The following is a 17,663-nucleotide window of genomic DNA, read 5'->3' as shown; positions in this document are numbered from 1 at the left end:
AAAATATATATTTTTCAATTAAGGTTGTAAAATAACATGTTTGGCTTATCCTCTTCGTTTTTTGTTGTAAACGAGGCCTCCAAAAGTGAAACAAGGCATATTCTGTAAAACAAACTACTTATCTGTTGTTAACACTGAAAACTGTTTGAAACATTTTGACAAAACTATTCTTCTTTGAATTGTTGTATATTCATTTAGTAAACCCCGACACAGCTTTAGATAAAGTTCAACAAACTTTATTTTTCGTAAACTAGTTAGGTTTAATCTCTAAATTACTGTACTTATCTATGTTTTTAGTTTATTTAAGATATGGACGTTCAACCTGCGACTCTTGCACCAAGGTCTGTACGCCAAAAGATAAACACACTTAAAGAAAGTGTTCAAAACTGGTCATCGCACAATTCAGATTAAATAACTTTAAAATAAATAAGTAATTGTTCCAAGTAGCTTTTGGTTTTATGCTGCTGTACCTACAATAATTCAGTCAACAATTTTTATTAAATTTCAAATTACTGTACTGAAAAAGCTAATATTGTCTATGTGGTTAATATTCTTAATAGTCTTGAAAATGGTACGATGAAAATCTAAATCTCAACTCTCTTGCATTGAACCTAAATTATTGGCTCAAATCAAGTGATATGTCAGTGGCAGTAATTACCTATAAGAAAGAATTAGTCCTATACTAAGTGAAAGTGTTAGTGGTGAGAGTGGATACTACAAAGCTGTGTTGGTTTTCAGTGCTACAATGGGGACCAGGAAGCCGACGGGACCTCTGCTGCAGAAACTGAGAGGTCTCATGAAGCAGACCAAGTTCACCCCTGAGCCTCTACAAGCTTACATCGTTCCTCAGAAAGACCCTCACAATGTAAGGATGGTAGTTGTACCAATTAAAATTCAGCTTTTGTTCAGTATATACAGATTTTAATGCTGTATTAATTCATTGTTTACCATAATACTGTAGTTTACTTATTTTACCCAGGTAATATGAGGTTTGAAACTTCACACATTTTCATTTTGGCTAAGGATATTTGGATATTTTTAGTTCAAACAAGGGCTCAGATGTGTCCAAATTAAAGTGAGTCACTGTATTTAAGTTACCCAATACTTTTTGTTTGGATCTTTTAGATCCCAGTAATGCTAATTAATTAAGGGTATATGGCAGTGATAGGTAATATTTTGAAATTGATCAGTGCCTTACCTGTGATTCAACCAGTATCAATTTTAATATGACCCACTCTCATGCACAGCTTAAGATTTGTTTGCCTATTTTAAACCTGTGTACTGTTGAATGAATGGCAGCCTCTGAGTATTTTAATATTTCATGTTCATTTATAGTACATAACTTGTTCATCGCTATTCATTGAATAGTACTAACTAATTACTGTCTGGATAGCCGAGTGGTAATAGTGCTAGTCTTCAAATCTGAAGATCACTGGTTCGATTCCCAGCGAGATCGTTACCAGACCCAGATGCCATTTGTCATTGGGCCATGGATTAATTATGCTATCTAACAAAAAGGTTGGCGTAATAAGACCAGGGTTTTGACCGTTCCCTTTCAAAACCCTAAAAATGCCATTGGCATAGATAAAACACAAATAAATAATAACAGTTTAATTGAAGTTACTTTTTCTATAAATTTAGTTGGTCAAATTTATGTTTTTTTTTTTTTATTCTTAGGTATTCCTGGATAATTCAGTAAAACAACTGAACCACCAAAGTAGATGTTTTTTAAAGTAATGCACAAATCTATGGCCAGTTCTGTTGATTACTCTTGAAAGAAACTAAGAATGCCAATTTGAAATACTATGCACTGCAGAAAATATAATGTAAGTATGACTGATATTTTATTGCCGTATGTGGTTTGCTAGAGTGAGTATCTCGCACCCAACTATGAGAGGAGAGCTTTCATCTCGGGATTCACAGGCTCCACGGGCACTGCAGTCATCACAATGACAGCCGCTTGTCTGTGGACTGATGGCCGATACTTCCTACAGGCTTCCGACGAGTTGGACGGCAACTGGACCCTCATGAAAGAAGGTAAAAATATTTGCTTCAAACTACACTGACATTGAAATAGAGTGATGTTTTTGGTAGATTTTACCATTGACTTTTGTATGCTGAAGAAGACATCATTCTATATGGACCATCTGCAAAATTTTTAATAAAGAACGTGGTCGAGTGACCCATACACAGATTGAGCTAGTGTCAATAATTCTATTTTCTGCCTTATTTGTTGTCTGTCTTGTTGTTCTGCCTTGTTTGATTCTATTGCTACCAGTTTTACTTGATTAAAAAGGTTGAATATACAACAGAAATCAACAATTTACATCAGCACAATCTGTTGGTGGCTCACTTCAACCTCAGTATGTACATTTTGATAAAAAAAACTGGCGACAACTTTACCATCAACGAATGAATGTCTATTTAGGCTTATATCAATAGTCAAAGATATTAATTTACTATTTAATCAAAATAATGTTTCTTTGTCCTTATTAGCTGATGTTACCGTATTTAAAACAGTTGATGACAAGAGATCACTACATAGTTTGAAGACATCATTGTTGTGAAAAGTGAAATGCAATGTTTATACTGGTGTTTATGTACAACTGGTTTAAGGTTTTAAGACAATTAAAATAGTATGCTAATTAGTACTGATCTACTGTGCAAATTGTTTATGTCGCAGGTGTTGTGGGGACTCCTAAGCTGGAAGATTGGTTGAGCAAGGAGTTACCTCGGGGCAGCAGGGTCGGGGTAGACCCTACACTGGTGTCTGTAGGAGATTGGTGTACTTGGTCTACTGAACTACACAGCAGACAGCACTCTCTTGTGCCAGTGTCTACCAACCTGGTGGACGAGCTGTGGGACACACGACCTGCGCCTCCTGACTCTCCTCTCATACCTCACCCCATCAGATACTCTGGTAATCTCTTGTCTGCTACTTACAACAAATTAAAAAAAATCAAGATACCTATTTACAAGGGCCGTACGTAGAAAGTAACAGATGTTTCGCATTGCTTTTGCTGCTATCTTAGTATGAGAGCATTACTACATTTAGTATACACCCAGCTATGGTAACAGGAATTTCATATCTTCAGTACTTTGTCTGCAATAGATTGTTAAAACAAGTGCTGTTAAAATATGAGCTCTATAGTGAGATTTTTGTTTCCAAAAATTCACACGCTAATTAAAATTTATCGCTAGATTTGGGATTTTTACAGCAAAGGAGTTATGATTGAAGGCTGAGGGAAGAGTCATGCATTGACTTAACTTGGTTTTCACTGTTGTTAAAGTCTTCCAGGAATTTCAGTGCCGGAGCAAGTCTCAGTTTTTTTTAATAATCTGTTAAGATCTTTGGAATACACCAATAGTTATTTGTGTAACTAGTGAGCAAAGTGGCACTTTGCTGCACACGAGAGCAACGTTTACGCACGAGCCGCAGTTGAGTGCGGAATGATGTGGAATATACACATTATATTTTTCCTACAGTCACTATATAGCATATAAATAATTAGTCTTTCAAACACTACAACATGTTTTTAGGTTCAGCTGGCAACACAAATAGGTGCCCTAGAGAAAGTAGTCCCCGGTCCGTATCACTCCGCTATTTTTTCCTCGGCAAGCAATGTGCTCCGCGACTTGAGAAAATAGTTCTGTATATTTTTGTAATTTGCAGTGGTTTCCGCACCTAAAAAAATGCTTTAAAGGTATTTTCTTGTTTATTAAGATCGTAGGAATGTTTTAAAAACGTTTAAAAGAGAAGTCCAGAAAGTTCAGAAATACCAAAAAGAGAACATAAACTATAAACACGAAATGACAGGTTAAATCGTAGTTATAATAGTCAATCAGCTGCTCATAGTATTATAATCTTTAGGTGTTGCCAACCTATTTCCAAGCGTACACGGATTACGTGCATAATAGAACCACACTGTTTTGTGTTGTTTCGTTGGAATCCTGATGTGCGCCAAAGTATAAACCGTACGACAAAGTATAAACCGTACGACAAAGTATAAACCGTACGACAAAGTATAAATATGCAGCAATTATCAGCTTTCTGTACTATAAACAGTACAAGGAAGCCAACTTTGTCGGGTGACTGTAGGAAAATAACATTTGCGGTAGCCAAGTTTGTTATGCAATTATATGAAACAATCTCTGTGAAATTTGGGAAATTAATCACGGTAATGATTTTCATAGTTGTGACACTGCAGTATTCCCAGATTTTTTTGTCGACTTTTCATACTAGTTCAACAGCCACTAGACTAGGCTGCCGCTAGACAAAATGATAGGTCCTGATCGTTAAAACATTTGTTTGGATATTTTTAAAGTTAATGCTTCATTGTACACACAACCTACACTCATTACTCCTTTATTACAAATCTTGCAATAAATTACAATTTTTTTTTTTTTTTATCGCTAACACAAAACTGATCACAGAGCACACGTCACAACTTGCAGGATTCACTATGTCAGTGCTAATTTTAATAGTCAACTGCAGACAAAGTACAAGAGATATTATGGGCATAATCCCCTTACTGGATCATCCTAAATGTAGGAACACTTTAATGCCAAGATGGCTGTGATAGCACCACCTCTAGCGGCGCAGATGCGAAACGTCGCGTACTTTCTAGACAGCCATTGTATTGTAAAAAAAATTTAGATAAATGTTGGAGGAATTATAATCTACAGGCCTAGTTAAATTCTAAATATAGCAAAGACTGTCCATGTTATACTTGAAAATACAACTTTGTCTTACTGATTAGGTGGCTCTGCACTGTTCTACTTTCGGGAGCATACATGACAGTTGGAAATGTGCATTTAATACAGTTAAGCTGGGTTTCCCTAGGCACGGAAGCGGAGAGCAGAGAGCGGACTCCTCTTGTCTTAGGTAATTTTAATGTTACTGTTTTCCTAGAAGCGGAGCAGAACGCCATGTTAATCGCTTTTCCGCTCTCTGCTCTCCACTCTCAGCGCCCCTCTTCCGTGTCTAGGAAATCCCGGTTTTAATCAAATCTGTGAAATGTTTAATTTGCTCTTGTAGTTTAGTTAATATTATTTCTAAACTTAAAAAGTTGAAAGTTCCATAACTAAAGAGAAACTGGATATCCCGTACCTAGTGTTACAGCAAACGTTGCAGCACTAATGTGTATTTTTATCATTGTTATGCCATGTTATTATGATTTTTTTTAGTGTGACACAATTTCCTGAATCATGCTTTTAGCTGCTAAATTGAACTATAATGATAATACCTATTTGATCTTTATTAAGACCATTATAACAAATGAAAGAAATGTTTGCAGGTAAAAGTAGTCATACAAAAATCACTGAGGTCAGAAAGAAAATGGAAGAAAAAAATGTGTCAATGCTTATTGTCAGCGCTTTGGATGAAGTGGCATGTAAGTCATGTGTTTATATAAACATCTTCGTTCATACTTCCTAGATTGTCACAGTAACAATCTGCATAAAAGTATCAATTTATGAATGGTTCGTTCTTTGTAATTGAAAATCTGCTGAAATCTTTTTAAAATCTACTGAAAATGTTTTGCATACGGTATCTTAAAGATTGCTTAAAAAGTTAACCAAAATACTTAGTCTACGTTTATGAAGATACTGGTTGTAACAACTAGATTACCTGTATATTTCTATTACTATAAGTTGCACTTTGTTTTATTGATATTGATAAAACTCAAACTGCTCATACTCAACAACCTACCAAAAATGTGTTTAGTATTAACAACATTTCAAATGTGTGAATGTAATACATAGTTTTAGTGGTTTCATTCACACCTGTTTCCAAACAATTGAAAAGTATAAAACACTAGTCATCTGAAGGCAACAAACTCTTTTTCTCAACATTATAGTTTAATTATCCTTGTTGGACATTGCTTGCCATCATTGACTATTGGATCCACTTGCAAGTGTTTGCTGCAAGTAGTATATATTCTTCTTTGGGTTTCACTATGAAGATGAACTTAGGAAAAAGTATTTGACTTTTGTTAAAAAATACAATCTTTATTAAATAGTTTTTGTTTTCCAGGGCTACTCAACCTTCGAGGTTCTGACATACCTTACAATCCAGTATTTTTTGCGTATGTTGTGATTAACTCTACGGATATTAATGTGTTCATTGACTCTCGAAAACTCACCCCTGCAATACACAGTCACTTTTCTGAAGAAGAACTCAACGTCACCATACAGCCGTACGAGAATATTGTTACCTTCCTTGGAGATGTCGTAAGTTAATATCTAAGTGATTTTTGTTTTCTTTTAAAACTACCATGTAGTGCAGGACATTTACATTTTTTCACCAGAATAACTTACAGGTTGAAGTGCAAATGCCATTTAGTCCTCAGTTTGATATTGTCAAAAAATAAAGCATACAATTTTTATTTTACTTAAAATTCCAACAGAGAATTCCATTTCAATAATAATGTAGGCCCTACAGATATTTGGACAAATTGTGCAAGATAGTATACTGTGTGTCCCATAATAGTCACCCCCTTGTTTATTTCTAAATGGCTACATATATTTAAACGAGCTTCGATACACGTTACTAGAGTAATGTAAAGTACTTTTTGGGGGCATTATTCACCCTCCCCCCCACTAAATTGGGGTTGCTGAGGTAACTTACAATTTTTAAATAGCAACCCCTATCAAGTAGCACATCATTTTAAAGGCTATTAGTTAAAAAGAATATCGGCGAAAACCAGAGGTCTCTATCTCAACCCATTACAGAATGGCGACCATTTTTTTATTTTTCATGAGCCTGAGAGTGTCCATGTAAAAATATACACCAATATCCCCTACTAGCGGTTTTATGGGTTGTACCAGGAAAACTAAACTCATTATTACTGTAACAAGAAAGTAAAAACTACTTTTTGATCAGTATGACAATTTTGCCTGGGACCCCAAAATGGCGTATTTTGGGGGTGAAAACTACTTCCCCTATCTCAACGTAATTCAAAATGGCATCAGTTTTTAGTTTTCATCTACCTCCCAAATAAAAATACATTATAATATCCAATATTAACATTTTATCAGGTTGTACCAGGAAAGCTTCAAAAGAAAAACAGTATACTTTTTAATTATTATTTGGTATCAATATTTCCTCTGGGAACCCCAAATGAAGCATATTGGAGCAACTCAAATATGTTAAATGTAATGCCTGAAAACTAAAAACTGCCGCCATTTTGTACCGGGTTGAGGTAGAGACCTCTGGTTTTCGCCTATATTCTTTTTAACTAAAGACCCTCAAAATAAGGTGTCACTTGATGGGGCTTTACATTAAACAATTACGAGCTTCTCCCAAATCAACACATTTTGGGATTCCAGGCAATATTGTCATACTGGTCAAAAAGTAGTCTTTACTTTCTTGTTACAGTAATAATGAGTTTATTTACCCTGGTACATCGCATAAAAACGCTAGTATAGAATATTGGTGTATATTATTACCATATAGTAGTTGTATATTATTTTACATGGGCTCTCTCAGGCTGATGCAATTATGTGTGTATTATGGGACACCTGGTATGTTAATAACAATATAGTAAAGAGAACAATAACAAAGTGGCAACACGACGAGTAAAACAAAGAAAAACAACAGTTAAGGTATTCATTCCATTGTTTCAGAGTTATAATAAGTGTTCTTGTACTTGTAAATGTCTTTCTTAATGCAATAACCTTTGGATATAAAACCTATGGAGAAAGTTCCCTTACTTACATGAGCATTAACTTCTCTTGTACATTAGAATTGTTTAACTAAATAGTTGTGTGTATCCTCAAACTATTTAGGGGTATGGGGCTCATTTTAGCATTATGCATGATTTGCACAGGTGAAAAACAGGGTGCCAGACTCCGAAGCTTGTTGACTAGACCACTATTAAATCCATTGGCAATCAAAATCCAGAATTACCAAGAAATACTAACAAGTAGGGTACTAAATGTATTTCAAAGTTACCATCACTGACAAAAGTTATGAGAAATTAATCAAGAGTCAAGAGTATTTATTCCATTGATCTATAGCAATACAGAAATAGGAACAGTCAATTCTTACTAAATGCTAATACATTAAATTAAAATTAACTAAAAACTATGTACAACAGGTTAAAACTTAACATTAAACTCTGACATTTCGAATTCATCAAGCGAATAAAAAGGGTTTTCAACTAGCCAATTTTTTATAGTTTTTTTGAAGTGATTAAATGGGATGAGTTTTGCAGTTTGGGGGAGCCTATTAAAAAACCTTACACAGTTTGCTTTAAAGGATTTACCTGTTTTGGCTAACCTGTGTTGGGGTAGATCCAGCTTAGCCTTGCCTCTGGTGTCATGTGCATGAAAGTGGTCTCTGGTGGTGAAATCTGAAAGGTGTAGTTTTGTGTGGATAAGTACTTGGTAGATGTAAAGGTTTATTACTGTCATGATATTTAGTCTAATAAACAATGGTTTACAGTGTTCCACTTCATCCACTCTACACATAGTTCTCAAGATTTTCTTTTGAATTATGAGAATGTCGTGTACAGCACTAGAGTGACCCCACAAAACTATTCCATAACAAATATGTGATTGAACAAAAGAAAAATAAGATATCCTCAAATACTCATCCCTCACACAACTTTTATTAATACTTTTTTATGTTAATTTTCAACTTGTGATGTGTAGTTAAAAATTGGTGGAGATAATGATTCGCTTTTATTTTCTTATTTTCATTGGTCTTTAAGTGATATCACCATCAGTACTATACACAAGTACATTAGTTTACTCTGTTTAGGTAAAGAAAGGTTCTTCAAGTGAAAAGTACTGGATACCCCACTTAACCAGTTATGCTGTTGCTTCTATATTTCCTGAAAGTTCTCGTATCAATGATGAGTCACCAATATCAGCGATGAAAGCATTGAAGAATCCTACTGAGGTAAAGGGTAAGATCACACTATTTTAAAATTAAATGTGTTAATACTCAGTAGAATCATATTATCCTATCCGTTATTAGTTATTTAATATTTATAAAACGAGTATTTATTTTTAAGCAAATTTTCTTTATTGTAATTTTAACTAAGGTGATTTAAAAGACAATCTACAATTGTTTCTTAAATTGTTTGGTTCTTCTTCTTTCCTTCCTCAAGTTTTTTTTCTGTTTCTAAAGTATTTTAAACAATAGTACATATTTGTTAAATGTTTTATTATCAACCCATTGGCATACCGAAATGGCATACCTAACTACTTAGGCCTATATGATTTTCTATTCTTTTGCTCTTTTAGTGACTTACAAAAACAACTGTAACAAAAACTTTAACTTCAATTGTCATTATTATTTTGTCTTAAATTACTATCTTTCTACTCTCAAACATTCAAAGACAATTAGTTCTTAATTCACAATTATCTATATACTGGTCTAGTCCACTTCATCTTCAACAAGACAGTCGTGTGGCGTTTTGACACACAACATAACCTCAAAACTCTCGTTAGTTGTTTACTGATATTTTTTATTCCCAAACAAACCAGAAATATACACAATAACTATTTCAGATGAACAGAAAAAAATATTGACCCGTCAAGTGCTGCGATTCACAGAATAAGTTTGAACTAGTAGTAATGTCCCAGGGTGGAACAGTTCCATCTAGGAATGCCAGCAACACATTAGCGAGGGGACGGAAATGTTGTGTCTAAGTATGCCAGTAGGTTAGTAAAAATTCAATCCAAAAAGTTGAGGTGAGATATAAATACTTACCATTTATTTGTTTAAGGCTAATTATTTTTAAATGTAAATAATAAGGCTGCAGCAAACTTGCCGACTAAGCGAATTTCCATTTGTCTGTAATGATTTTCAATTAAATATATTTTAAAAAAACATGAGGTTTGATACCTATCTAGGTTTGCTGCTACAAGGAAACTAATAACGTGTTTTTTTTTTTGTAAAATATTAGTAGAGTAGTATAAAATAAATAAATTTGCCAATTTTGATAAAAATATATCAATAAACAAGCAAGCTACAACATTTGACAATATTATCTATAAGAATAACATGTAAATTTTAAATTAAAATTTTTTTTGAATTTTCTCCGTTACCATTAAGCGTACAAAAACACTTTGATATACTAAATTATTTGTTTTTTAAGCTCTTTAAGAAGGTCTAGAGAGAAATTGGGAAATGCTGTGTTTTGAGGGTCAAAAATTAGAAAAACCATTTTTGACCCCATAAAACCCCCCGTAAAACCCCGTTCACATAGTCTGATCATGTTGGTTCGCGAACTCATTCAAGTTTATCCCACCTTACACCTTTAAACCAAATTTCATCAAAATCGGACAAAAATTACTCAACTTATTGAGTTTACGGACGTATATATATATTTTTGGCCTCTGGGGACATCAAAATGAAAAGTAAATTGGCCCCGAGCCTAGGTCTTACCGTGCCACCTACGGTAATAGCTACTTCCCTATAGGGAAATTCGCTAAAAAGAACTCCTTATTGAAGAACTCTTTACACCAAATCAAATTAAATCGTCTTTATTTTATAGTGTACATCAGTAAATGGAATGAAAACTATACATAAAACTTAACCTAAAGAAAACAAGCCTATGAAAAATAAAACAATAATTTGACATGTATTCTTCTAAAGTGTATGTATAGAGGTAGTGGCAACAAGTGGTACTTAAACTTTTTTTTTATTTGAACAAATTCTTTGAGCAAACAGCGTTGGCAACGTAAGGGGGGTAAAGGAGAATGGGAGATGGTCTCACATTGTGATATGACTTTGTGTTGTGTCTAGGTCTGATAGATGCTCATGTGAGAGACGGAGCTGCTCTTGTATGTTATCTGGCCTGGCTGGAGAAACAGTTGGGAAAAGGTGCTAATGTGACAGAGATATCTGGAGCTACAAGACTAGAGGAGTTTCGCAGGTAATTTGTGTAGAGCATTGTTACTTAGTAATGTTACCATAATCTATGTTCACGTTGGCAATATGCAAAATCAGGTGATGTTTCAAATAAAGGAGCTTATGGCTATTCCCATGACGTTCTATATCACGCCACCTTTCATAACATAGCCTAAATCCCCTCCCCTCACATCAGTCTACACCATGTCTTATCCCGGTAAACACCACGTACCCTTCGCGGCCCTCTTAAGCAGTTAAAATATAACTTGTATTAATCATTTACAACAACACCTACCCCTAACTCCCATAGGACAGTACAAATGGCTATGAGCCATAATACAGTACAGTACAGTTGTTGGTTATGGGGAAAATTCAAAAAGTTGTAAATTAAAAATTCCTATATAACTCAAAATGAAGAATAAGTTAGCGTTACTATTGTATTTTGATCAAACTTGATAATTTTTTTTATTTAGCCTATTTAATACTAATGTATTAATATTTTACTAAAAAACATACTTTATAGTCCTCTTTATTGCAATAAACCTAAGCACTCGTTAAACCTAACATTATTTTAATAGATTTAAGTGAAAATCAAATCAGGCAAATAGAAATTCGCTTAGTCTACAGGTTTGCTGTGACGGGGATATTTTAATCTTGAAATTATAGTTTTAAAAGTAAGTCAAATTGAGTAAAAAAATATCCTATGTTGGTATAATCATAGTGTCCCCACCCATCAATGTTCAAACTGATAAGGGCACATAATCATTTGACACTAGACAACTAAGACAATGTACCTTACAAGTAGAATATTGTCCAGAACCCATCGACAGTTTTTTTTTTTATTATTTATGAAACCTTCTTGTGTCTTTTACATGATGGATGTGAGTTTCATTGGAAGAAAAATGTCTCATCACATCTAATGTGTAATGAACTTTTTTAGAGAACAAGAGAATTTTGTTGGTCTAAGTTTCCCTACAATCTCGTCGTCTGGACCACATGCAGCTGTGATCCATTACCAGCCCTCTGAGGTGACAGACAAACAGATCACAACAGACCAAGTGTATCTGTGTGACTCTGGAGCTCAGTACAAGTAAGTTTATCTTTATAATTTAACAGTTTAACACTTATTTATGGTACTTAATATTTCAAATTGGAGATTTGACGTTTGCTCAGTCGTAGAACCAATATGTAAAATTGTAGGTTTAGCAAAAATTTAACTTTTTGATGTTGGTATTTATTGTTAAGCAAACTCTTGCACAGTTGGACTTTTCCTTTACTTATGTTGGCTACGTGAATTTTAGGATACAGATTGAAAATTAATCTGCCGTTCGTCCAATTGAATTTAAATTATTTTGTACCTTTATGGCTATGGGAGTACATTTTTATTTTTCATGCTGGATCCAATAGAACCTAAAATTGCATAGTCTTTACTTGTATACAAATAATAGTTTTATAATACAAATTATTGAAAATGAGCAATCTTTTACAAAATGACAACATTTTATTGCCATAAAAATGCATCACAATGGTGTATGGTATCTTCAGAGTAAAAGTAACAAAACAACATACTTACATAGAGTAAAAATACATAGCAATTTTCTTTTTCAACAATCTTGTAAAAGTAAAAATAAAATAAGGCCGAAGTGACAAATAGTTCATAAAACCATTTACATACACAGAAATCTCTAATCATAGACTTCATAAGCAAACTTAAAAGTTCTTATCTTCTAAAGACTTAATACTCTTAGGCAAAAAGTTTGTTTATTTATTTCAAAACTTGAATGTATGGTGGCTTGATATTTACATGAATGTTGAAGGGATGGCACTACGGACATCACTCGCACAGTTCACTTTGGCACTCCCACAGACTACCAGAAGGAGTGCTTCACCAGAGTGTTCAAAGGCCATGTTGCTCTTGCATCTGTTGCATTCCCAGCTAAAATTAAGGTTAGTTTTACTGTAGACCGTGTATGTCAAAATTGTTGCTGTAAAACTCTGTCGAATTTTTATATTAGAGAAACAACAAAATAACAAACAAAGACATATAATTCTCCGTTTTCGATATCTATCTTAAATTTAAAGATGACGTAAATTTGTATTGGTATTTAAAATCTTAAAACTTCGTTGCTTGTTTGTCTTGCATAATTAAAACAATAATGTAAAATACACGCTAATTTTTGGGTTTTTTTCCAAAATTCTGCGGGATCAGGGCTAAAATTGGCTAAGTTTCAAACAACTATCACACAAAACATGGTTCACTATTTTAGAAATGGAATCTAGGCAATATACTAATACTGTACAATCCATAGAACATTATCTAACCTACTGCTTTATTCAATTTTTTTTTTTTAATTTTGTTTTACTAATTTAAGAAATATTTTTTATTTTGTCAACTTAGATACATAGACTTTATTAACACCACACCTACGACAAACGACTTTATTGAAAACACTGTAACATGAGACATCAGTATAGTCTCTAACAGTGTACATAGAATAGAATAGAAATCTTTATTTGCCACTGACATTATACATGTATTAGCAACAGTCAAGAATGTAACCAGTCAAAGGTCATAAAACATAAACCTACAAAAAACATAAGCTTACAAGCTAAAATACAATGTTCTTTTTCTGTAAAAACTCAGAGAGGGCATGTTAATGTTCTGACGCTGGCATACACTTTAGTCTCCCTATAGACAGCCAAACTTCCATTCTCTTATTTTCACCCACCACCATATTTTATAAGTCTTGGTTTCATTTGACATCTCTGGCTATCATTGTCCTGTTGACAGGGTAATTGCCTGGACACCCTAGCTAGACACTCATTGTGGACTGTAGGATTAGACTACATGCATGGCACTGGTCACGGCATCGGCTCTTACCTCAATGTACATGAAGGTCCGATGGGCATCTCATGGCGACCCTACCCGGATGACCCTGGCCTGCAAGAGGGCATGTTCCTCTCCAATGGTTAGTTAGTTTTTAACATTTTGGGTTTGTTTTTCATAATTGATACATATGAATTTGGTATTATATTGTCATCTCTTATCCCTGGTAACGTTCGCACGAGTGAGTACTACAACTATCCGCAGTACTATCCTGAAAATTGGACCAATTCATATACACCAGAGGCAAAAATGTGGTTCGGATTCCACTATAAACTGTAGGTCTCTTAGTTGCCATTTGCTGTATGGGCTATTAATTAACAGCTGTGTCCAAGGAATAAGTCGGCCTTAGTCACTAAGAAGACTTCAAGATCGGGCCACTCCTACACTCATCTCCATTCATACACATATTTTTTTATTCTTTTGAGAAAATTTCTAATTTTTTCAACAAATTATATAATGCAGATCGTAATAGATTAATTGCAGAAAACTATTGAGTAGTGCAATAGTTAAGTGTGGCAAAATAAGTATGTTTCTAAATGTAAATAAACATTCAACAGTGTAAGTGTGATTTCATTATGTTTTCAGAACCAGGATATTATGAAGATGGACAGTTTGGAATTCGTATTGAAAACATCCAAAGGATAATTCCAGCAAAAACAAAGTATCAGAAAAAAAAATTCCTTAGCTTTGAAGTAGTGTCTCTAGCTCCGATTCAAGTAAAGCTGCTAGAACCTAAGCTACTAACTAAGGAAGAGGTTAGTTAATTAATTTTATTATATCTAAAAATACAGATTACTTTAAAGTGTTAAATAAAATTGCACTGTAGTTTTTGTTGTCTTACTACAGTAGACTCCCTCTTATCGGGACACCTTTTAAGTGGACATCGGTTTAACCGGACTACACTCGGTGGAAATGACATCTCTTTAACCGGACTACACTCGGTGGAAATGACATCTCTTTAACCGGACTACACTCGGTGGAAATGACATCTCTTTAACCGGACAATTTTTATCAGCACATCGGTTTAACGGGACTAGATCGGCAGGAAGTGGGCAGTACTGAAACGACTGTTCTCGTGGGAAAGATTTGAGACCAGTGATCACATGGCTAAATACAATGCTCTCCTAAATTTAAGACAAATATTGTATACAGTATGCATTTAAACGGTCCGCCGTTAAAAAAAAAAAAATTTGGGGTAACCAGAAAACCTGTTATCCGTACTGGCCTCGGTCCCAAAGAGTCCGGGGGGGGGGGGGGGGGGGTAGCAACATGCAAATATATTAAATAATGGTTGATTGATAACAGGTTGATTGATTAAAATTTAAGAATTAGAGGGAAACATCTGAGATCCTATCAAACTTAGGAAAGATTAATATCAAGCTGTATGTTTTTAGACTCTTTTGGGTCTCTTGATTTCAAATAAAGTAAGGTACCTATTATTAATTCTTATTTAATTATTATTGTAATAAAGTTGCAATGTAATAGATTGAATGGCTGAACCGGTACCACACGGAGGTTAGAGAGAAACTGACTCCACTTTTGCTCAAACTGGGACACAATGATACAGCTGATTGGCTGCGTAGAGAGACTGAACCCATCGGCTGATGTGAGTTGTGAAGAAAATAAACTATCAAAACTAATTGTTAGCAAATACTAGAGAAATGGTTGTTTTGTTCAATTTCTTTCATTTATCAGTTTTTGACTAGTTACATTTTTTTTTTTCGTTCAGGGGGACCAAAAACGAATATCTCCTTCTTAAACTCAAACTCCTAAATTTTGATGAAAACAATACTTTCTCCATATTGTATATAGGGGGATAGAGTAAAAAAACAATAGCAACAGAGATACTGTATTAAATGTGGCTCCTATGAATGAAGAACACATATTACGCTTAAAGTCAAGATATTTGCTTAAAGTATACAGTGTTTGGTTTAGCTAGGCGAAACATGTTGAGAAAAGTATTGAGAATTGATGGCAGTAATTGCTTGAATTGTACTTTTATTTTCCAGATCCCTTGCTGTGCTGCGGGATGTACACATTAAAAAAACCATCTAAGTCATCAAAGACTATACAGTAATTTTGTACATTAGTTTATTTGCCTTTGAAAATTCTATGTATTAAATTTATTTAAATATTTTAGAATGATTTAAATTTACCTTGTATCCCTCCATAATTGCTATCTTTTACTTTTGTTTTTTTTCACAACAATCTAAATAGAAGTATTTATACTTTTTGGCAAAATAGTATATTTCACTAGAACCTTTTTTTCAGCCTGAGCCCAAGTTTAATGATGGCTAGGAAATGAGGGCTGAAAGGACACTATTCACCTGTGTGATGAACTGCATTTTTTGTCATATTGCACCATTCTTTAAGCTAAATAATTTACAAAACGTACATTGTTATTATATAAAACAGCTCCCAAAATGGTTTCCTTCAGTTTCGATACTACAGTAGAACCCCTTATATCCAACCGGCACTGGGCCGAAAAGTCAGATATCGGGAGAAAACACCTCTTTTTACAAGTAAGAAGGTTTATTTATTCCACCATTAAACAATATACTCATCAATTAATACATTATCATTTATCAAATAGTCTCTCTTTAGCCAAAAATCTATTTAGCAGGGTGTGAACAGACCATAAATTACAAAAAAAAAAAAAAAAAAAAAACGGGAATCATACTGAACATTTTACCTAATTTCAATCTGCAGCTGCAGTCAAGGCAAAATTTTGAACATCATCTAGGGTCTTGGAATATAGACAACATCTTCAGTCGTCATAGCAAAACTGTGAAAAATTTCTGCTGTCATGGTAAAAGGTAAAATTAAGAACATCCATCCCAGTCACAGCAAAATCGTGAATATCTTCCAAGTTCATAGCAAAATCTTTAACATCTTTGACATTCACAGCAAAATTGAGAACATCTTCTGTGCAACATTGTCAATTTTTGATTGCACAACTATGCTAACGCTTTCCGCAGTTGCAAAAATATGGACTCGAACCGAGCTTGGCCCAACATATTTTGCCTGTACGTGTTTGGGCCAACTGTTAACCCGATCAGACCCAAACAGATTTGGGACCAGCAGACCCCTAGTAAATCGTGAACTTGGCGACTGGGAATCCCGACCAGAAAAAAAAGGAGTTCTGTGGCCACACTTATGGTCAGACGCGATGGTCAGACACTACGTTGGATATCCTGAGGGGTTGACTATGTGGATATGAGGGGTCGTACTGTATATACAGTTACTGAAATTTTTTAACATTTCAATTCGTTTGGATGTCAATAAAAGGTCAATTTGTTATGAAATATTTGCCTAACATGATCTGAACGAATTTGTATAATGATACAATATATTTGGCAAAATCACTGAACGAACTTTACAACTAAAAATAAACTGCTCATGTCCTCCACTCCAGCTGATTTTTTGTTTCCCTAGGGAGAAAAAGAGCCACTTTAGCCCTGCAACGCGTGAATTGAAAACATGCAATGTGATATTTCCATGCAGTGGTGGGAAAAGCGTTAAAACAACTTTGTTTCAATAATTATCTTAGTAAATACAACATTTCCTAATCTTTAATTTATCCTCAAAATTGTTTCAAATGTGATTAGAGTTTCCGACTAAAAATTTTAATGTTGAGATTAATACAGACTCTATTTTTATATGATATAAGTCACATTAACAAACAGAAACAAACATTTTGTTAACCGGATAAACCTATGATTTTCCCACTAGTTATATGTATAATTCTTACAATAAGAGTTTAATTTCTTTATTGTTTGTTAATTGTATTATGATGACCTTGGCAGAGTTAGAGCTTACATACTGACTCAGCTATTGCTTTGTTGTTGATTATCCTCATTTAGTTTGGATGTCCTTGTCCTGATACAATGAAGGACATCCTGATGTTGATCA

General features: G+C 34.1%; 1 protein-coding gene across 2 annotated transcripts in view; it reads left to right on the top strand.

Annotated features, from left to right (window-relative positions):
• LOC128987810 (xaa-Pro aminopeptidase ApepP) overlaps nucleotides 1–15,887 on the top strand; it is a 29,627-nt gene extending 13,740 nt beyond the window's left edge. For both annotated transcript variants that reach the window (XM_054408848.1, XM_054408841.1), the window contains exons 2-14: nucleotides 739–865; nucleotides 1,869–2,037; nucleotides 2,684–2,920; nucleotides 5,298–5,393; nucleotides 6,035–6,231; nucleotides 8,765–8,912; nucleotides 10,760–10,889; nucleotides 11,805–11,954; nucleotides 12,682–12,811; nucleotides 13,656–13,833; nucleotides 14,337–14,506; nucleotides 15,237–15,357; nucleotides 15,761–15,887. In XM_054408848.1, the coding sequence (XP_054264823.1) occupies nucleotides 746–865; nucleotides 1,869–2,037; nucleotides 2,684–2,920; nucleotides 5,298–5,393; nucleotides 6,035–6,231; nucleotides 8,765–8,912; nucleotides 10,760–10,889; nucleotides 11,805–11,954; nucleotides 12,682–12,811; nucleotides 13,656–13,833; nucleotides 14,337–14,506; nucleotides 15,237–15,356 (1,845 nt within the window). In that variant the 5' untranslated portion in view covers nucleotides 739–745 and the 3' untranslated portion in view covers nucleotide 15,357; nucleotides 15,761–15,887. The remainder of the gene's footprint in view (nucleotides 1–738; nucleotides 866–1,868; nucleotides 2,038–2,683; nucleotides 2,921–5,297; nucleotides 5,394–6,034; nucleotides 6,232–8,764; nucleotides 8,913–10,759; nucleotides 10,890–11,804; nucleotides 11,955–12,681; nucleotides 12,812–13,655; nucleotides 13,834–14,336; nucleotides 14,507–15,236; nucleotides 15,358–15,760) is intronic.
• Nucleotides 15,888–17,663: the final 1,776 nt, after the last annotated feature.

Source organism: Macrosteles quadrilineatus, unplaced genomic scaffold (assembly GCF_028750875.1).
Source record: "Macrosteles quadrilineatus isolate MER2022 unplaced genomic scaffold, UCM_ALF_1.0 Scaffold_1__1_contigs__length_201487025, whole genome shotgun sequence".
NCBI lineage: Eukaryota > Metazoa > Arthropoda > Insecta > Hemiptera > Cicadellidae > Macrosteles > Macrosteles quadrilineatus.
Note: the sequence above shows the minus strand (reverse complement) of the source record. Positions and strands in the feature narration are given on the sequence as shown.